At 55.0% G+C, this 19,604-nt stretch overlaps 2 protein-coding genes across 3 annotated transcripts in view; one reads left to right on the top strand and one right to left on the bottom strand.

The window, feature by feature from the left end:
• The first annotated feature begins 415 nt into the window (after nucleotides 1–415).
• On the top strand, nucleotides 416–6,946 carry ADRM1 (adhesion regulating molecule 1). Of its 2 annotated transcripts, XM_009893456.1 has the most exons (9): nucleotides 416–629; nucleotides 890–1,006; nucleotides 1,086–1,209; nucleotides 1,637–1,723; nucleotides 3,969–4,050; nucleotides 4,288–4,517; nucleotides 4,841–4,998; nucleotides 5,929–6,031; nucleotides 6,721–6,946. In XM_009893456.1, the coding sequence occupies exons 1-9, from the start codon at nucleotides 420–422 to the stop codon at nucleotides 6,825–6,827; spliced, it is 1,218 nt and encodes a 405-aa protein (XP_009891758.1). In that variant the 5' UTR covers nucleotides 416–419; the 3' UTR covers nucleotides 6,828–6,946. The 2 variants fall into 2 exon arrangements, with proteins under 2 accessions (XP_009891758.1, XP_009891759.1); XM_009893457.1 differs by lacking the exon at nucleotides 1,637–1,723 and having other exon boundaries at nucleotides 4,288–4,409; nucleotides 6,721–6,944.
• Nucleotides 6,947–8,684: 1,738 nt separating this feature from the next.
• The window catches only part of LAMA5 (laminin, alpha 5), a 49,952-nt gene continuing 39,032 nt past the window's right edge, over nucleotides 8,685–19,604 (bottom strand). The window contains exons 49-76 of the mRNA XM_009893584.1: nucleotides 18,580–18,776; nucleotides 18,370–18,486; nucleotides 18,138–18,292; nucleotides 17,767–17,908; nucleotides 17,356–17,458; nucleotides 17,162–17,275; nucleotides 16,842–17,021; nucleotides 16,323–16,465; nucleotides 15,906–16,091; nucleotides 15,509–15,645; nucleotides 14,918–15,071; nucleotides 14,644–14,777; nucleotides 14,357–14,519; nucleotides 13,766–13,897; nucleotides 13,403–13,554; nucleotides 12,900–13,032; nucleotides 12,479–12,619; nucleotides 12,124–12,254; nucleotides 11,874–12,041; nucleotides 11,644–11,776; nucleotides 11,345–11,502; nucleotides 11,037–11,223; nucleotides 10,615–10,767; nucleotides 10,335–10,494; nucleotides 10,100–10,230; nucleotides 9,907–9,997; nucleotides 8,974–9,093; nucleotides 8,685–8,839 (exon numbers count right to left, since the gene is read on the bottom strand). Of these exons, the coding sequence (XP_009891886.1) occupies nucleotides 8,685–8,839; nucleotides 8,974–9,093; nucleotides 9,907–9,997; nucleotides 10,100–10,230; nucleotides 10,335–10,494; nucleotides 10,615–10,767; nucleotides 11,037–11,223; nucleotides 11,345–11,502; nucleotides 11,644–11,776; nucleotides 11,874–12,041; nucleotides 12,124–12,254; nucleotides 12,479–12,619; nucleotides 12,900–13,032; nucleotides 13,403–13,554; nucleotides 13,766–13,897; nucleotides 14,357–14,519; nucleotides 14,644–14,777; nucleotides 14,918–15,071; nucleotides 15,509–15,645; nucleotides 15,906–16,091; nucleotides 16,323–16,465; nucleotides 16,842–17,021; nucleotides 17,162–17,275; nucleotides 17,356–17,458; nucleotides 17,767–17,908; nucleotides 18,138–18,292; nucleotides 18,370–18,486; nucleotides 18,580–18,776 (4,070 nt within the window). The remainder of the gene's footprint in view (nucleotides 8,840–8,973; nucleotides 9,094–9,906; nucleotides 9,998–10,099; nucleotides 10,231–10,334; nucleotides 10,495–10,614; nucleotides 10,768–11,036; nucleotides 11,224–11,344; nucleotides 11,503–11,643; nucleotides 11,777–11,873; nucleotides 12,042–12,123; nucleotides 12,255–12,478; nucleotides 12,620–12,899; nucleotides 13,033–13,402; nucleotides 13,555–13,765; nucleotides 13,898–14,356; nucleotides 14,520–14,643; nucleotides 14,778–14,917; nucleotides 15,072–15,508; nucleotides 15,646–15,905; nucleotides 16,092–16,322; nucleotides 16,466–16,841; nucleotides 17,022–17,161; nucleotides 17,276–17,355; nucleotides 17,459–17,766; nucleotides 17,909–18,137; nucleotides 18,293–18,369; nucleotides 18,487–18,579; nucleotides 18,777–19,604) is intronic.

The raw sequence follows: 19,604 nt of genomic DNA, 5'->3' as shown, positions 1-19,604 counted from the left end.
GGGGACACGCCGCTGCCGGGGGGGAGGCCGGGGGCGGCGGTGCCGGGCGGCCCGCGGTTCGCTGGGGGGATGCTGCAGCGGGAGGCCGAAGATCAGCGTTACGGTAGGGCTGCTGCAGTTAAACCGGCCCTGAGCCTGTGAACCATGATATGAACCGACGAAGGAAGCGTCGGGGGGAAGGTGGTTTCATTTTCAAGTACCTTAGCAGATAGGCCTCTCGATATTAGCGTACATCCATGGAGCGTCCCATCTGCATCCTCGGTTCTGCTTTAGCGCTTCTGGATCACCCTGAAATCCTGCAGGCTGTGAGACAGATTGCTTTTGTGGAGCTCATTTGATAAAGATTGAAATTTGACATGGAGAAGAGAGAATATGGGAAGGTTTCTCATCACATATGGTGCTCTTTCTCTCTTTCCAGCATGTCTTCAGGTGCACTATTTCCAAGCCTGGTGCCAGGCTCCCGTGGGTCTTCAAGCAAATACCTGGTGGAATTTCGGGCGGGGAAGATGTCCCTGAAAGGCAGCACTGTAACCCCGGACAAGAGAAAAGGCCTTGTGTACATCCAGCAAACTGATGACTCCCTCATTCACTTCTGCTGGAAGGACCGGACTTCAGGCAATGTTGAGGATGTGAGTATGGTTTTGTGTTTCAGTGCTGATGCACTGAGTCATGGTCTGTCTCATTCTTCTGCTGGCACTGCTGAAAGAGCTTCTCCAAGACTAATAAGGATAAGAACGCCACTGTGGCCTGACAGAGCTGCTTCCCCATCCTCTCTGCTTTGAGGAGCAGATGGAGTAAGGTTTGGGGAGGAGGGCAGAGGTCTTTGATAGGCAAAAAGGAATATTCATGTAGTTCCTCAAACGTTTGTTTCTACTGCCACGTTTTCCAGGATTTGATTATTTTTCCTGATGACTGTGAATTCAAGAGGGTACCTCAGTGCACTACTGGCCGTGTGTATGTATTGAAGTTCAAGGCAGGATCAAAACGACTCTTCTTCTGGATGCAGGTTTGTGGGAGGCCAATAATAAAGGTCTTGGAACAAAGTACTTCCAGTTTGCCTTGTACCAAGAGCAACTTTCTTGCAGGAGCCAAAGACGGACAAGGATGAAGAACACTGCCGTAAAGTGAACGAGTATCTCAACAATCCACCAATGCCTGGTGCTTTGGGTGGAAATGCAAGCGGAGGCCACGAGCTCTCAGCATTAGGAGGTACAGTCCATTCTCTGCTCCATGTGAGAGGCTTTTTTTTTTTAAAATTTATTTTTAGAATAAGCACTTACAGTTCCCTAGGAAGAAATTCTTGATGGCTATGGAGGGTGAGTTGGGGACAGTGTTAATACCAGAAGTGTAAATGTGCTTTTAGCAAACTAAACTGTGCTGTTATAGTAGGTGCAGGCTGAAAGTTAAGACTGCCAGAAGAAATCTGTCTTTGTTTCCAGCAGATTCTCTGGAGTCTTACCTCTTTATGAAGCCAAGTTGCATTTATCTTTTATGAGCATCATGAATCAGTAAACACTTGAAACTGTTTTTTCCATACAGAATGTGATGCCAATTAATCTCCTGCTGTTTGAGCCGGAGTGCTGTGAAAAAAAAACCTATGTGAATATGTTGTGTTTCAGAATGTTTTTGTTTTTAGGTGAGGGTGGCTTGCAAAGCCTTCTTGGAAACATGAGCCATAACCAGCTCATGCAGCTGATCGGACCAACGGGCTTAGGAGGACTTGGTAAAATGCTTTAATATCTTTATGCCAAAATGGTATTTTCTCCTGCCAGGTTAAATCTTACCTGACAATATTTTCAAGTAGTGCTATTGATTGGAATAGCGCTTCTTTCATGTGAGAAAACAAGACTCTGCCTCAAAGATGAGCTAAGGGGCGAAAAAAAAAAAAAGGATGCAGGAAATGAAGGGTACCAGATTCTACATGGCACTCATCTTAGGGCTCCATCTGCAAGGAGCGTCAGTTCTGCTCCTTGCTCCACTGAATCTTCTGCTTTTTTTCCTCCTTTTTTCTACCCCTCCTCTTCCTCCTAAATATTCACTGGAGCAGGAACTGAAAACCAGGGGTTTGTTCCCGGTGAATGTCCCAGTTACCAAGCTGTGGAGTTGCTCGTGTTGTTTTGGATCCGGTGAATATTTGTGTGCAAAGCAGGAAGAGTTGAAGAGGAAGGCTGGAGCGTACCCACCCCACAGCACTCTCTAGTCAGAGCAGTGTGTCTCAGGTTAGGGCCTTCTCTCGAACCACTGTGCTGTTTCTCTGAAGGGGATGAGCAGTGTGGTGGAGTCCCTGCTGTGGACTGTTCTGAATGCTGTCCGCGCTCCAAGCCCAGTAGAGCATTTTCTGAGAGGTCAGACCCCCGCGTGGAAGTAGCCAAAGGAACGCTCGGCTGGTGGCAGTGACTAAGGTTCTGTGCTTAAGCTCCCAAGTCCATTTTTTTGGATCTAGCTGGTGTCTTCTTAGCTTCAGATGCAAATCTCATGTTGGTGGGATGTTCAGATGCAAATCTTGTGTTAATGTTGGAAGATTCAGGCTTTTTAGGATGTGTTTGGAAAAGATCTTCTTTCTTGAAGCTTCACGTGACTCCTGAGACTGTCCTTCTCTTCTTCTCAACACTGTTTCTCAGCAGCTCTTCTTTCTTTGCCTTTACATCTAGCTGTAAGACAGCTTGACATGAAATTCACTACTGTAACGCAAAGAAAACCATCTGCTTGCCTCTGCAAACAGTGGTTGTGGTGGATCTGTGTGGATCTCTTCCCCCAGTAGCATCTTGTTCTTTTGCATCTGGTTTGCATCTCTCTCAGGACTCTCTGCCTTTATTGCAGAGCTCCTGCAGCAAAGGAGCTTTCTTGCTCCTGGGTGAATGTTCCTCGCAAGGACAAACTGAGTAGAGTAGTGCGTGGTACAGCCCGGTTAGTGTCGCCCTGCTGTTCCTGCGGCTGTGGAAGCTCTGTGATTAGCCAAGAGAAGCGTGACGGGCATGGTTCCGTAGGAGCGGGTCCTGTACAAAGGAGGGAGATGGTGGCTGGCTCTGACCAACGGTGTTCTGCAGCTTCAGTTCGTCGTGTGTTTGCTCATGGAGCGCTGTTCTGTCCTCTGCTTACAGATAGTTCCCAAAAGGCGGGTGATGAATGCTGGTGCTTGTGTAGGGCCTTGTATCTAATTAGAGATAGTACAAGAACCGCTGGATGGGAAACGAGCGGCAAATGGAGCGTTTGGCTGATGTGTTTCTTTAAAGGAATTGTAGGGGGACAATTGGTCACTGACAACTCCAGTGGACATAGAAGCTGTGATAAGTCCTTGGTAGTTGGGATGTGTGGATAAGGGAGACTGATTCTGATTTCTTTGACATACAGTAGTTGGCTCAAAGGTCGAGTGTTGGTTTCCTGCTGTGTTTCCTGATCGCTGCTCTACTGGGAGCAGTTTGCTTGTGCGCGGGGTTGTCCTTACTTTGCTCTGCCTATGAAGTGTTTAAGGACTCGGCTGATTCTGCTGCTGCATCTCTGCGTTAGGTTTGAAGCTGCAGAACCCAGGTGTATGAGGAGACCGTGGTGGTGACTCAAAGGCTGCCTCTAATCTTCTGCTGAGGGCCTTGGCTTTAAGGTTTAGAGAAAAGTTGGATTTTTGGAAACCAGTAGATAAGAGGAGAGGGCTGTGTTTCAATGATCATGTATGCACGGCACAAACCAAAGTCAATTTATCCGTGTGTCTATCTAGAAATTGAACCATCTCTAAAATGTGCAACTCTCTCTAAGGTAGTTTATTATCTAATAGGGATGTGAGATCAGAAAACAAGAGCTGTTAATTTACAGAAAGGGGTGTGGGGGGGTGGTCTGGGCTCTTTCACCCCCTCCTGCTTTATTTTAGCAAATAAAACCTTTCAGGTACAAGAGTGACCTCTCTAGAGTAGAGAGGTGCAAAAACCCCAAAGGAATAGATCTCTAAACCTGTTCTTCCTTTATGTTTACGGAAGGTGGGCTGGGTGCGCTGACGGGTCCTGGGCTGGCCAGTCTGCTTGGAAGTGGGGGACCCCCGACCAGCAGTTCGTCGTCAAGGTATGGCGCCTGTCCGGTCTGCGCTTGTAGTAGTTTTGTAACATAAAATTGCCACTTCTGTGGGAGGAATCGTGGCCTACTGAACAGGAAACATGGTGAGAATTAAGGCTGCATATTACCTCTCTAAAATGAGGTAGGAGCTCTTCATATTGTAAGGGCTTGAAAAGAAGATTTTTAAGATACAAGAGGCAAAGCTGTTTTTTGCAGGGAATTCATTATACTAATTACCTCCTCCAGCTCTCGCAGCCAGTCAGCTGCTGTCACGCCATCTTCCACGACTTCTTCTACACGTGTAACGCCTGCCCCGTCCGTTCCTGCGGCTGCGTCGGTGACCAGTCCGAGCCCCGTACCAAGTTCGGGTAATGGAACCAGCTCAGCCACGAGCCCAACTCAGCCCATTCAATTGAGTGACCTTCAGAACATTTTAGCTACTATGAATGTGCCATCTGGAGCAGGAGGACAGCAAGGTAACAGTGTTCTGACCAGACAGCCCTTGGATCCAGGAGTCCTTTGGAGCTGTTTTACTGTCCTATCCTGTTCCAAATTGGTTTGAAAGGTCTCTTAAATGGTTTTGGTTCTTTTTTTTTCTTTTTTTTTTTTCATTTGAGTGCTGCTGTTCTTGGCTGCTTCAAGAGTATTATTCTCACTCCAAAACTGAAAGAGGGAGAAAGGACGCTAGTAGCGTGCTAACTACGTTTCAGTACTCCTCTGACTAGATCCTTTGGTTTACAAGACAAAAACGTGGGGTTTTGTGCATAGTCTAACAGCCGACCATTGATTTTTGTCCTAGTTGACCTGGCAACTGTTCTGACTCCCGAGATAATGGCTCCCATCCTGGCCAACGCTGAAGTTCAGGAACGGTTGATGCCTTACCTTCCCTCGGGGGAATCTCTGCCGCAGACTGCAGAAGAGATTCAGAACACCCTGACGTCTCCTCAGTTTCAGCAGGTAGATGCCTCGCTGTCACGGGAAGAGCAGTTCCCCTCCCCACCACCCCCATACGACCCGATTCACCTTGCCCTGCTGTTTCAGGTTCCTGCCCCTGTTCGGAGTAGGAAGTTGTTCCGTAGAGGTGGGAAGGAGGAGGGACATGATTTAACGGAGCACTAGTTCTTCCCTCCTGCAGTCACCCAAGGGCAGATCAGATTTTTTTTTTTACTTTTTCTTTTGGAATTGGGCTTTACCTTTCTCTATATTATAAATGCTGTCTGGCAAATGATGGGAGTAATAGCAAATTTGTTATTCCCTTCTCAGAGTGTTTTGTCAGCAGTCTCCTTAAGGGTCGTCTCAAGCGACCGAGGGGAAGAGATGCTCGTGCTCACCGCACTACATCCCTCAGTTCTCTTGAAACACATGTACTTAATTCCAGGACTGTCTGTGTGTGATTAAAGCTGGTGTATTACAGGCCAATTTGGACTAGTTACACTGATTGATTGAAATTTGGCAGTCATCATCTGCAAAATGTCCATGGCTAAGACAAGTGTTTAGTCAAAACTATGGCAAATCTTTCGTGCAGACAAAACACGCCTTGTTTCTGAGTCTTTAATTGGCGATTTGATTGAGTGATGTTGTCCATGCACTAAACCGCCTGGCGGTTACGTCGCTGTGGGTTGGTGTGTTGCTCAGCCTCGCAGGGTTTAGCAGGTCATGCTCACTGGCGTCCAGCTGGTTAAGAGCAAATGTTCCCGAGAGCAGGATCTGCCCAGGGCCTGCGGTTCGGCGGCTGTGTCCCAGCGCAGGAGTCGCTAAAGGAGAGCGGCTGCTCCCAGCCCAGCCGTGTCGCACGGCTCTCCTCGCACGGCCATTGCACAGCAGCCACTTGGTGCTGGAGAAACATAACCCAAACGTTTTTTTGACGCTGTTGACTCCGATTCACAGGCCTTGAGCATGTTCAGTGCTGCCTTAGCTTCAGGACAGCTTGGCCCGCTTATGAGTCAGTTTGGCTTACCCGCAGAGGCAGTAGATGCAGCAAATAAAGGCGGTAAGTATTGCTGCTGTTGGGAACACGATGAAGTGGTTCGTTGGGGTGGGGTTTTCTTTGTTTGTTCATTGGTTTTTGGGGGGCATTTTTGGCACTGCACACAGCTATTGAATCTGGACTGTAACAATCAGCTTCTGCACAATGGTCAGACGCTGACTCTTGCGCTGTTTTTACAGTGGAAAGGCGAGGAGCGCAGGTGTTGCCCAGCAGACACTGTGGTGTCAGATGTGTGTTTAGGGATCTGCAGAGGGATGGGCTGAGCAGCTTTGGCCTTGTTTTCTTGATAGAGCTGCAAAAGACTTTGGAGGTGTTACGGTCACCTTGTCCAGGAATGCCTTTTCTGTGGGTCTTTAATGATTCATCTGAAACGCGTGAACACAGCAGGGGCCAGTAGCACTGAGGGGAGGGGTGTCAGTGGTCCCTAATGAGCTTTTAGCATCTTTTCCATTACTGAAGTAATTCTGGTCTTCAGCTGCCTCTGCACGGTTAAAGTGCACAAAATGTTCGCTGTGGCAGAGAGATCCAAATGTGTGTTATATTGAATGAGTGTTAAAACTTTCTTCCCTGCTAATAAGAGTCTTACTAAAGCAACTGTTTACTCTCAAAGTAATGAAGCTTAACCTCATGTGGACAATGAACTCCATCCCAGAAAGTGCAAAGTTGAATAACTAATGTGTTTTAATTTCTAGATGTAGAAGCGTTTGCCAAAGCAATGCAGAACAGTGTCAAGTCAGACCAAAAGGAAGGAGACTCTAAGGACAAGAAAGACGAAGAGGAGGATATGAGTTTAGATTAAGTTATTTGCTCTTCCTTACAGATATTCCTAGATACTAACTTAAGCAACTGCAGTAGGATTACTAACTTCATATTATGCTTATATAAATCTACAAATAAAGGAATTTTCTTTATCTGCCATCCTGTTCTTTCTCTGTCTGTTTAACGTGCACAGTGAAAGCAGTACTCACTCTTTATTTGCTTACTGTTCAGTTTTGATGCTTTTGACATCAGAAGAATTAGTTTAGCCTGATTTCCTTGTGCTAAAGGGGTTGAGCCCTGTGCCTCTGAGTAACGAGCGCCTCAAGGGCCCGTCGCTGACTGCCGTCTGCTTTGGGGCCCACCAGGTGGTGGTCTGCCGTTGTCCCACACGTACTGCTGCACGGGTCATCCTGTCCCGGGTGCAGGACTTCACCTTGCAACAGGAGGAGGTTTCCCTTTGTGAACATCAGAGCGTGCTACCCCTGTGGCTGCCGTGCTCGCGGGGAGCTGCTTACGGCAAATACAACCGCAACATCCCTGCTGTACCACTTCCCGATGTGCTCATCATTCATTTTCCCCTTCTACATCAGCCTCATACTTGCTCTTCACCAGTAAAGAGAGTAACATAGAACTTTATTTGACTCCAAAGTATGTACCAGTCATTTACAAAGACCATCTTTAATACTACAACTTAAAAACAGGTCATAATTACATTGGTTTAAGATGGACATGTTAAAAACCCATTTTACAATATTTACCCCTCATAAAAAAAACCCACAATATAACGATATAAGTTATAAGTCCATTTCAGAAGCAAGATTTTGTCCCCAAGTGGCTAGCGATATATATACACACACAAATATATATATGACGTGTAAGTGCACAAGTGAACTAGGTGTCTCGGGAGGAAGTTTTTTCAAGTGAAGACTGCACTGCGCCAGGCGGGAGCGGGGCCGGGCAGGAGAAGGCAACTGCTGGCGGTGAGGGCCGAGCGGCGCCTCGCACCCAGCCGGACCGGCTGATCACCTTTCTTTACGTCTTCCCTTTCAAGCAACAGTTTCTTGCTTCGCACAACAGGACTTTTGTCAGTGTATCTACCAGGGCGGAACGGAACTGCAGAGGGTCGGAGCGGTATTTGTGTCTTTCTGCTTTCCCTCAGCAGTTCTCCCAGCCTATTATGTTCCTCTTTTTTTGATTCTTATAAATTAATCTGATAAGAAGATGCTAATTCTGTGAACAGAATTTTGTCCAAGTTCCCCCTTGCAGAGCTTTTTGTGTAGTGGTGGTGGATGAACTGAGACTGCCCTTGGGGGGAGGTTAAATGCGTCCTTGCTTATAAAAACACAAAAGTGACGGAATTAATCCAGTTTGTCCTAATTGCATTTATTATAAAACAGAAACTGCCTACAGCCTTTAGCAGAAGACAGTCTGTGACTGTTATTAATAGCCTCAAGTGTTCTGTGAACTAAATCTATGTGCGTCGTACATGTGGGGTAAAGGGAACAGGATTTAGGACACGCTGCACGGCTGCCGTGTGCGTCAGCCCAGGCGCAGCGAGGACAGTCGCTCTCACCGCGAGCCCCGTCGCAGCACGAGTCCTGTTGCAGATGCCTGACCACCGGGGAAGGACTCGGACCCGTCGCCACATCCTGCTCCAACTTTTTGGTTATATTTGTGAAAGATGTCCCCAAAGCGCCCCTTCTCCCCACCTTCCTCCCCTGCCCTCCTTCCCCTTGGATACGTGGCCCCTCTCTGGTTTTGGCCCCAGACTTGCACCTGCAGTCCCTGGAGATCGAGTTTGTTTGACCACGGCTAATGCTATCGAGTAGGTGATGTCTGGGGCCCAGGGAGCAGCGCAGCTTTCTGTCGGTCAGGCTGTACGCGGAGGTGCACTTACTTATAGCACGGGGCAACCCTTAAGGCCAACGGAGCCCCTGACAGTCCCGGCTCGCTGCAGGTCCACGTGGCTCCGGTTAATCACCAGGTTCCTTATACAGCCCACGTAATGAGGGAGGGGAGGTAACGGTGACACTGTGCTGGCCTTGTCTGTCTCTGCAGGAGGAACAGTAAAAGCGTGAGTCCGGCTGATAACAGGGCAGGGGACTCGGTGTCTCTATCTTGCACCTGGAACAGCATCTCTCTTGGCTTTGGGGTATTTTGTCTGGAGAGCATCTCTCCCAGCTCACCTGGCAGCCCTCCCAGGTAGAAGGTGGCCCTGGCGCTGGGTGCCGGAGGCTGGCTGGGTCCCACTGTGTAGTTGCCCTCTGTGTCCACGTCAACCTGGATTATGTTTTTCCATTTGGTAACTTCAAAAGAAAACAAGAGTCAGTGCTGCTTCCTCACCCGCAGAGCAAGTCCACCTCCGCTCCCTGGCCCAGACCAGCGCTGGAGCAGCGCAAAACTCCTGGGAGGGTCAGAGGACCTGGCCTGGCTCTTGGGAAACACTCAGAGTCTGGACAGCCTCCCCAAAATCTGTCCTTTGGCCACAGCAGCCACCCGCAAAGCACCGTCTCTTTCTTGGGCTGCTCTCTCCCCGCGGGGTGGGACAGCACAGGCCAGGCGTAGGGGATCAGCTCAGATCGGCTCCGGCCACGGGCGGGGAGAGGTCCTGAAGCTGAAAACGCACCAGGAGCACGTGACGGGTCGAGCAAGACGAGGGCTTAAACAGAGCTGTGCTGCGCCGGGGGCTGTAGCGGTGACCCCCACCCCAGGAAGGGCTCGATGGGCCTTAGCACTCGCTCAACAGCAAATACATTAAAGGTCGAGTACAAGTGTGACTCCCGCACATCCCTGGTCCCAGCCGTGGGCTTTGAGCCCTTCGGACACAACAGTCCTGGATGGAGTCGGTACCGCGGGACATCCCGGGCCTCGCCGGCTGCTCCGCGACCTGGGGAAACCCCGTCTCTCCTGCCCACCAGATCTGACGGCACTAACCAGATCAGGCAAGGACTCTTATGAATTAGGAAATGGCTTGATGGCAGCTACGATCTCCCAAATTAAGTGCAGGTGGGAGCTGGGGTTTAAATACCCGAGGAAGGGCCCCGGGCTACCCTGGAGATGTAGGCGGAGCAGCAGGAGCAGAGCAGCATCCCGGAGCCAAGTGCTGGCTGTCACCTCACCTGCGATGGTGTGCCACTGCCCGTCGCAGAGAGACGGGCACGTCACCGACGCGGAGAACTCGTCAGCCCCAATGTTCGCTCTCACGGTGACCTGGTGTGTGAGACAACCCATTAGAGCCCGGTGAGCTGAGTGGGACGGGCAGGAGATGGCCACTGCCGCTGAAAACCTGCGGGGAAGCCACCCTCCCACTACCTTCGCCTCTTCCATGTACAGGAGAAGATGGTGGCTTCTCCTTGTGCCGACGTGGAAGATGAGGCCAGAAGCACTGCGGGGACGGACCTCCAGTGTCACCTCCAAGTCCTGCTCAGTCACGACCGCGTCAGCTGGGAAAGAAATGCCACTGGTGAGAAGGACAAGGGACCTCCCTGGAGTCGTGTCCCTGCCAGCTCTAGGGCCGCGGGAGCCAGCCCGGGCTGCTGTGGGGTACCGAGGATGATGGATCCACCATCTGCAGCGAAGAAGACGCCACTCTCCAGTGCGCCCTCGTAGCACGGCATCACCCCGAAGGTGCGTGAGGGGGCGCCCAGGGGCCTCCCGTCCAGCTGTGGGTTGCGCAGGCAGCCGTCGAAGCTGGAGGCTGACGCAACCTGCAGAGAGAGACGCGGGAGTGAGCGCAGAGGGGCCACAACCTGGCAGGCGCGGCGTGATGCCACGGGAGCGGGAACTGGCAGAGATAGGGCAATGCCACGGGACGATCAAGCCCTTACCGGAATGTGCGCCTTGGCTTTTCCAGCCGGGATCCCCCCCACATACAAGGGGGTCCGGGCCACAAAGAGCCCTGCGGTGGCCACTGCAGCACCCTGGGCTCGCAGCCCGTCTATGACCAGCTGGGCTCGGCTCTGGTCTCTGCTGAAGAAGACCTGCAAGGACCAAAGGTCAGTGCCAGGGCTGGGGGTGTCCCGGGTCGGGAGGAGCCTCAGGGCTGTGTCCAGCGAAGGGAGACCTCAGCTCGGAGGTTCAGCCCTGGCTGTGATTTTGCTGTCCCCTCTGCTCCCCCGGGACCGCGGGTGTCCTCTGTGCAATTAGGAAGCGATGCCCAGAGCAGGGCTGACCCCCGCACGGGCACCCAGCGATGGGGGGGAGCGATGTGGCTCGGGGAGGTCCTGCCGAGCCCCAACCCTCCGCTCACCGTGTGCCACCGCCGGTCGCGGTACTTGTCTTTGCTGCGGATGCGCAGCCGGCGCCCGCCGACGTCCAGCAGGAAGACAAAGCGCCCGTTGGAAACGAAGAGAGCCATGAAGGCGCCCCGCTCGCCCGCCACGTAGAAGAGCAGCCCGCTGGAGGAGTTCAGCTTCACCTCCAGGGAGAAATGGGACCTGCAGGGACAGGGGGGTGACGGGAGCACCCTGCTCGCCCACAACTGCAAGAGACACCCGCTCTCCGAGCGATGGTCCCCATGGCCGAGCTTGTGTGGGGTGAGCAGGGGGCGAGCCTCACCTCTGGCCAAAGGAGGCCGGGATCTCCTCGAACTCCCAGCGACTGCCCGGGGCAGCCCCGAAGCGGAAGGCGCCCGTGGCTGCGCGGGGCTGTGGGCGCAGCCGGCAGAGCCCAGCCCGATCGTGGCGGCGGTCCTTCGAGGCAGGCGTGCCTGGCACCTGCGCAAGATGCACCAAGGAATGGAGTGAGGGGAGCATCCCTGCGGGCGTCACGGGGCAGAGGTGCTCAGCGAGGGGGCAACAGTGGCATCTGAAGAGGATGGGGAGGAGGACGCACGGAGCTTTGGCAGCAGCTGGTACCTTGGGTTTCCGCCTGTCCTTCTTCGAAGTGGCTCTGAGCTGCTGCGGCCGCTCACCCCAGGGACAGCTCATGGTGACGTTGACGCTCTCCACGTTCTGCTGCAGGTCCACCACCATCTGTGGCTCTGACATCCTAAACACACAGGGAGAAGAGGTCCCCGTCACCGTGCCAGCTGGGAGGTGGGAAGGGGCTGAGCCCTGCTCTCTGGAAGTGGCACGGAGATGCTCACCGCTTGACGAAGACGTTCCCAATGCAGCCGGTGAGGTTGCTGAGGGCACCTGGCTCTGGTGAACCCCCGAGCTGGAAGAGCAGCCGCCCATCCTGCCGCCGCCGCCGCCGGCCGGGCCCAGCGCCTGCCGCAGTGTCCTGCAGCTCATCGTCCACGTACAGCCGGACCCTGCGGGAGATGAGCAGCGTGGGCTGAGCGGGTCCCCGTGGCCATCGGCATGCCATCACCCGTGCACTGCCAGCACACGTACCCACGGGCATCGCTGTAGAAGGCCACGTAGTGGGTCCTGTCATCCGCGTAGGCGTTTTCAGTGGTGACTTCGGTTTCCAGCAGGTTCAAGGCCAGCTGGCCCCTCTGGAGGGACACCCGGCACGTCCCCTCCTGCAGAAAGCATCACCCCATTGCTGCTCAGCTGAACCCCGAGGAAGGGCCCCTTTCCCCACTGCCCTCCAGGAGCTCAGGGTGCGGATCTCACTGCGGATTCAGCTCCTGGCCCCACCAAAATCCCTCCCTTTCCCAAGAGGGAGCAGCGCCATCCCTGGAGCAGGCAACGACAACGTTTCTGCCCCACTGCCAGGACACCCCGGGGGGCTGCAGGTGCCCACCTGGGTGGTGTGGTGGTAGAGCAGCCCCTCGCGCTGGCTGGTCCGGAAGCTGAAGCCGCTGTAGAAGTCCCGCAGCCCCGGCACGTCCTTCAGGGCCAGGGTCAGGTAGCCGTGGCCGTGGACACTGACCGAGCGAGCCACCTGTGAGGGACACCGCAGAGGCGAGGTGAGAGCCTGGCCCTGGCGTCGCAGGGGTGCTGGGGGGATGACCGAGGCGCTCAGGTCCTCACTGGGTCTGGCTTGTGCTATGGCCAACCATGTGGAGCACCTCACCGTCACCCCTCCCCACTGAGGACTTGGGGGTTTTATGCTTGTTTCTGTGTGAACGAGGGGAGATGGTGCCTGTCCTGGGGGTCTCTGCGGTCCCTTTCCCTCACAGACTCTTTCCCCACCGGCCAGGCTGCTGGGGCTTTGTGCTTACCAGAAGGTCCGAGGTGCACCCGTAGCTCACGCCAACGGTGCTCATGCGCTTCAGGTCAACATATTTGCCAAGAGCCTTCAAGCCCTTCATGCAGCCACGGATGGGCCCACCCGTGGGGAAGAGGGCTTTCAAGCTGTGGGAGAAGCAGACGCTGTTACGAGGCCAACCCTGGGCAGCATCCAGCCCTGCGGCCCTTCAAACAGTGTCTGGGAAGACCCATGGTGGCCACCGGTATCTCCAGTGCCTCAGGCACAAGGCTGCTCCAAAGTACCCAGCATGGCAAAGGAGGACTCGGTGACACCCACCAAGCACCCTATCCCTCACCAGCGATGGAGGCATCCCACACTCAAGCCCACGATCACGCGCAGGAAGAGGAAAGCCCCACCCCAGCTCCAGCAGAACCCAAATATTCCTGGAAGTGGCTGGGAAAAGGCCAGGGCCACCCCTAGGGATGCTGGAGAGGAAGATGTAGACTGTCCCACCCCACCGTGGGCTGGACCCACCTGGGGGGCAGCACAGCTGGGGGCACGCCACCCAGGTAGTAGGAGACAGCGTTCTCCAGGGAGTTCTCCTGCTCCACCATGAAGATGGTGAGGCGCTCCAGCCGCACCAGGATGCGCTTCTTGTTATTCATTTTGAGGAGGAAAATCTGGATCTGGAGACAGAGGAGGAAAAAATGATCTGCCAGCCTGGGGCAATTAGGTCCACCTCAAAGGGCAGCATCAGGTGCCCAGTTCATGGCTCCAGTCAAAGAACTTCTTGGAGCTCCACCCGGCCCTCCCACAAAAGGAGGGTCTGGGTGTCCCCCCTACCCTCTGGATGAGGAGCCCCCCACGCCAGCCGGGCAGGCGGCCGCTCCCCCTTACCGCTTTGTTTGTGGTGCTGCTGATGGTGAGGGAGGAGGAGTTGCTGCTGGGTTTTGCCATCTCCAGGCCGGTGCTGAAGTCATAGTAAAGCACCAGCTTCCCATCCCGGATGGCCAGGCACAGGAACTGGCCCTGGGGGAGGCAGGACGCACGCTCAGCCCCGTGTCCCGGTGTTCAGCACGCAGCCGCGGCGCTGAGCCCGACCTGCCCTTTAGCAGCAGTGGGAGCAGGTCCCCCAGCCAGTGCCTCCACGCATAACCGCGACAATTATTGGGGATTTATCTGCACCGGGATGGCACCGCCTGTCCCCATGAGCCCTGGCCCGGCTCAGAGGGGCTGTGCACGGCTGCTCTCCCGGTTCAGGAGTCCCTCTGGCACCGGACAAGTGATTGCCTCTGCTGTGAGGTCTGGTCCAGCCCTCTTGTGGCTTTCAACAATAGTGCAGAAGTACTGCTCAAAGCAGCACTGCCATCTCCAAAGCCCTCTTCTACCCGGTGCCCTGAACTGGGAACACTTGCAAGTGGGGCTGGGATTGCCCCGGCCCACCAGCTGAGGGATGGATGAAGGCTCCCCAGGGCAGCAAGCACCTGCCTGGTTCTCCAGAAAGAAGAGGATGCCGTTGTAGGATACCACCCGGATCTCCTGCTCGAAGCGCTTGGTTGTGCCAAACTGGCTCTCAAACTTGATCTCTGCGTAACCAGTGCCATCAAAGTAGGAGCCGTCAGTCAACCAGGGGTCTCCTGTGGACTTGGACCTGAGCCACACAAGAAGAGGTCCGAGGCATCACTCCAAAGCCAGCTGCCATGCTCTGGGGCAGCCAAAGGTCAGGGTAAGCGCCATGGAACAGAGCCGCCCCAGGCCTGGTCGCAGTGCCTTACCTTGCGCAGGGCTTCTCGGCAGTGGTATCCAGCTGGAAGGTGCGTTGGAAGTTGTAGAGGCTCACCACCTCCTCGTTCAGGGTGTCCAGCTCCAGGCACCCACGGTAATTGGGATAGCGCAAAGTGGGAGGAGGCTGGGAATGAAAGTGGACACTTAGGACAAGTCTGATCCTGGTTTTCCCATGAAATCGAGGGTTCTCCCCTCCAAGAAGCTCCAGAGGTATCGCTGATACCTCCTAGAAAACCGAGCCTCCCTCCCTGCTGGCTGTCTCACCGTGAAGCTGGAAGGGTAGCCACCCACGTAGAAGACCACGTTGCGCGGGTCGAGGTTGAGCAGCCCCTGCTCCCCCTTGGCCACGCTGTCTCCCTTGGTCTCGTGCACCGTCTGCCTCTCCACGATCACCGACATGTGCCCATACTGCAGGATCCTGCAGCAGGGAGGGGTGGTCAAGACAAGGGAGAACCCCAAAGAGGAGCAAACCCCTGAGCGAAGGGCCTCCCCGCACAGCCCTGCCAACAAGGGGTGCTTCTCCCACTGGGGAGCCCCAGAGCAGCAGCGCATTGAAAGGACTCAGCACTCATGTTATCAGCACTGCCACAGGGCTGAACGGACCCTCCATGATGAGCTTCATCTTTCTTCTGCAGGTACCCCCCAGACCCTCCATGACCCGGTAAGACACCATCTCCCTGATGGTTTTTTTTGAGGTATCTCTGTGTTGATCGTTTAGGGATGACTGAATGGTGGAGGCCACAGCACCTCTGCAAGCCCAGGGCTTGCCGAGGTTTGAGCACAGCACTACCCGCATCCTCTCCAGGGACAGTCTCCCATTGAACTTCCCTGGGATGTGTCCCCCCGGTCTCCCACCTGTTGATGCTGATGGTGGCAAACTGCTCTCCAATATCCTCGTCGACGGTCAGGGAGGCTGGCTCCTCATCGCCCAGTTTGTAGACCCAATGCACTCTGCGGTCCTTGAGCACGATGCCCAGGTAGTCTCCGGTGGCCTGAATGAAGGGAGAGACAGGGCCACATGTTGGCATTCAGGACAGGCAGGAGCGCCAGGCAACGCTCCCCTTGATGCCCCCACTGGCCAAGCACCCCAATTCGCACAGGTGTCGCACTGATGGCCGCATCCAGGGCCCGCTCGTGCTCCCCACAGACACCCAGGGAGCAGACGAAGGGCAGCGGGGCTGACGTCCAGGCGTGATACCCCACTGATGCTACCAACATGGGCTCTCCCCCTGCCCGCACGGCCGCATCTCACCTCCCGGCTGCCCAGGTACAACACGAACCGCCCTTCCTCTGTCCCGTCCTGCCGTCGCTGCCGGCTCCTGGGCTCGGGGTTTTGGATGTAGAATTTGAGGGACGTATAAGCTGCCAAATCCTGAAGGTTGCTGGGCATCCGGACCTGCACACCCGAGCTGCCGTTGAACTTCATGGGGACTTTCACCTGGAGGGAGAGAAATCCAAACCCGTGGCACTGAAACCGCTGCTGCCGCCTCTCTCGTCACTGCCGGCTTTGCCAAGTCAATGCATTTTCTGGAGTCTTCCCATGAGAGAGGGACCCCGCCTGGTGGCCCCGGAGACACCCCTCCCGTTTGCATACTTCCCCCAGGTGAGCCCTCGTTCACCCCAAGCCCGCGGCACCCTGTGCACAGCCCTCGCCCCCCCATCAGCCCACCTTGCTGGCGGCGTTCCTCGCCTGTGTGATGAGCTGCCGGATCCGCACGATGTTCTCCGACACGGTGGCGTTCTTGTTCCTCCTGTTCTCCAGGCTGCTCAGCTTCTCCAGCAGCAGCGGGATGGTGCTTTCCAGGCTGGACACTGGGGTTGGAGAGGAGCCAGGGGTTTTTAAAAGTTAGTGAGGAAGGGAGATGTGAAACGCGGGCAGTTTTGAGACGTGCAAGTCAAAGCAGCGGCAGCTGGGAGCAAAGTCACAAAGTGTCCTCCTAAATCCAGCAGCATTGACAGGGGGGTGTGCAAGTGCTCTAGCGCATGCAGTCTCCTGCAGTAAAGATATGGGTGACATAGACGCCGCACGGAGAGGAAAAACCAAAGGGCCAGGACATAAAGCACCCAGTACTGGCTGCTACATCCCTCTACTCTTGGCCTGGACCTGCAAAGCACAGCTTCCAGAAGCATGGTGCTCTCTGGGGACGTCTGTCCCTGCCAGACCCGGCCCTGGCAGCGCAGTGCTCACCAGATTTCCTGGCGTCCTGCACTGCCTGGTTCAGGTCTTCATTTCGAAGGTCTCCGTACTGGTCTTTCCACTCATCCAGATTCTTCTTCATGGAGCTCAGGGTATCTTCCACTCTCGCAGCTGTTTCGTTGGCCTCAGCAGCTGCCGCTTTGGCATTCTGGATCATCTCTTTCGTGTCCTCTGGAAAGGAAGGAGAAAAATCTCTGGGGTGGCCAGGAGCGGGGGTGAAGCACCCTTGGGTCACAGCCTGGGTGGGAGCAAAGGAGCAGAGAGAACCAGTCTAGCCCAGACTAGTCTGACCAGAGAACCCCAGGACAAACCTTGGTCCCTGCCCAGCATGTCCTGCACAGACTGGAGCTGGCTCAGGAGCTGCTCCTTCTTCACACGGAGGTCAGCCAGCTTGTCCTTTGCTGTCTGCAGACTGCCTTTAATAGCTGCAATTAAAGAAACGCGTATGTTGTGTGTTGGATCTCAGTCCTGAAGGGCATCACACCCTGCAAGAAGCCTCTCTCACCCCCGTTGAGTTTTCTCTGCTCTCTCCTCACAGCCTCCTCCAGGTTACTGCTGTTCCTCTTCAGCTCTTTAGAGATGGCACCGAGATTTTCTGATATGACACTCTGTAAAACAAACACGCGCTGCTTAGGACTCTGAAGAGGAATTCAAGCCTCCGGCCCCAGCTGCACACAGAAACGCTTGTTCAGGCCACTGCAGCGGGGTGTGCTGCTGGGGCACGACGGGGAGACCCAAATCCCCAGAGTCCGACCCCAGCCGTGGCAGAGGCTCTGCTCTCCGGCACAGAACAAAGTGCTCAAGTGTCAGAGGGAAGGGGCAGCGGAGCCCTACGTGCGGGCGTGAAAAGCTGGAGGACTGTCGCGGGACATGGTTGGCTTTTGCTCCTCTTCACGGGGCTCCCCACAACACGTACCATCAAAGCCTCGCCGGCCTCCTCATCAGCATCGTGGGCTGCTCGCTCGGCTTTTTTCACGGCTTCAATGATGCTGGCGTAGGCATTGGAGGCATCGATCGCCCGCTGGATAAAGCCGTCCTGGTTTGTGCCCTGGATAATGCTGTGTTGGAAGATGAAGCCATCAAGCCCAGGGAGACTGCTCAGGCTGGGCTCTTGCCCATGCCCCCACAGACAAACCCCTTTGGCCTCCTCATCACAACATGTGCTCCAGGATGAAGCTCTGGAGACGGTACCCTGCTGCTCCCCCGCCACGGTGTGGGGCTGCACTTCCCATCCCCAGCTCTGGTATGAGATGGTCTGACCGGTGAGTGTCAGGACCGGTGCCTCACCTGGACAGGTTCCTTGCGAGCTCATCCAGGAGCCGGGCGTGCTCCTCCGCCTGCTCCACGATGGGGATCTTGCTGCTGGCTGGGGAGAACTTCTTGACCCGCTCAGTCAGGGGCAGCTTCGCCCCATCCAGCAGCGCTGCCAGCTTCTCGTACGCCTGCGAGGACACACGTCACTCCGGAGGGCTGCCACCCCCTTGCGCTCTGCCCATGCCGAAGCACGTCCATCACTCACCTCCTTTGCACTCTCCATCTTCTGCAGGAAGTCGGAGACTTGGGCCAGGGAGTCTTTGGCCATCCTCAGGGTCTCCTGCACCAGCGCATGCTGCTTTTGGAGCTCACGGCTCTTTTGCTAGACACACAGAGGCAGGGTTAGGCACCGGCGGGGCTGGGGCAGGACCCCCCTCGCTGCACGGCAGTATGGGACCACCCGGCGAAGCTCTACCTGACTCTCCTCCAGGTTGTTGCGGTTCAGGCTGTTCAAGTCCTCCGTCTGCCTGGTTTTGTTCACGGCCTCGTTGAGGGCATCGCGGAGGTCCATCAGCTGGGAGCTGTGCTGCGCCAGCCGGTCCCGGATGCTGCTCACCAGGTCCTGGTTGGACTGCCAGCGGGCATGCAGCTCGCTCTTCACCCGATGCAGCACTGAGGGTGGAGGAGATGAGAACCGCTGCTAATTCATCCCTCTGTGTTAAAGGGCTTTTCCCGTGCTCGGCGGGGGAAAAGCCTTGTTCTGGTCTCACTTGGCAGGTATCAAGGCCAGGAGTGACCGTCTTCCATCCCTCCTCCCTCTTTCAGCCCGGATAGCACAGGGTTTTGTCCAAGATTATCTCCAAACCCCCAGTGCCGGTGAGAAGGACGGGATTTCTTTCACAAAGACCCAGCCGTGCCTGAAAAGCTCCAGATGATGGAGAAACCCCACCCGAGGCCCATTCCAGTGCTTGATTACTCCCGCTGTGAAAAAATTACTTATTTCTAGCAAAAGCCAGTCGATAATTCCAGCTTTCAGCTGCTGAACTACGTTTTGCCACCGCCTGTTAATCAGAAGCGCTCGCTCCCCGCAGTGCCAGCGTGCCTGGCTGCGGCTCTGTGCGGGAGCACAATCCGAGCCCTTGTTCCCGCAAGGGATGCCCCCAGGATGGCAGAGCTGCTGAGGGTGAGGGGCTGCTGGCTGGCACTCTGAACCCCTTTCCCGGGACAGAGAATACGAACAAACATGGGGTGACTTATTCACATCCACAATAACGGTAACTCCTGGGTTTAAGGGTTGTCACTTTTGGTCACCAAACAAAACGACCCAGGTAGTACAATCTGCTCTAAAATTCACCTGAAGGGAAAAGGAATCAAAAATGGAGTGTCACAGGGGACCCTAAAACTACTACAAAACTGGTTGGGGGTGCCTGTTTTATTAACAGCACTCTCCAAACGTGACCACGATGCGTAGCGTCTGCATGGGCCAAGCCAGGCTCTCAG

This window comes from Charadrius vociferus, unplaced genomic scaffold, assembly GCF_000708025.1.
Source record: "Charadrius vociferus isolate BGI_N301 unplaced genomic scaffold, ASM70802v2 scaffold259, whole genome shotgun sequence".
Classification (NCBI taxonomy): domain Eukaryota; kingdom Metazoa; phylum Chordata; class Aves; order Charadriiformes; family Charadriidae; genus Charadrius; species Charadrius vociferus.
This window is presented reverse-complemented; position numbering and strand designations above follow the sequence as displayed.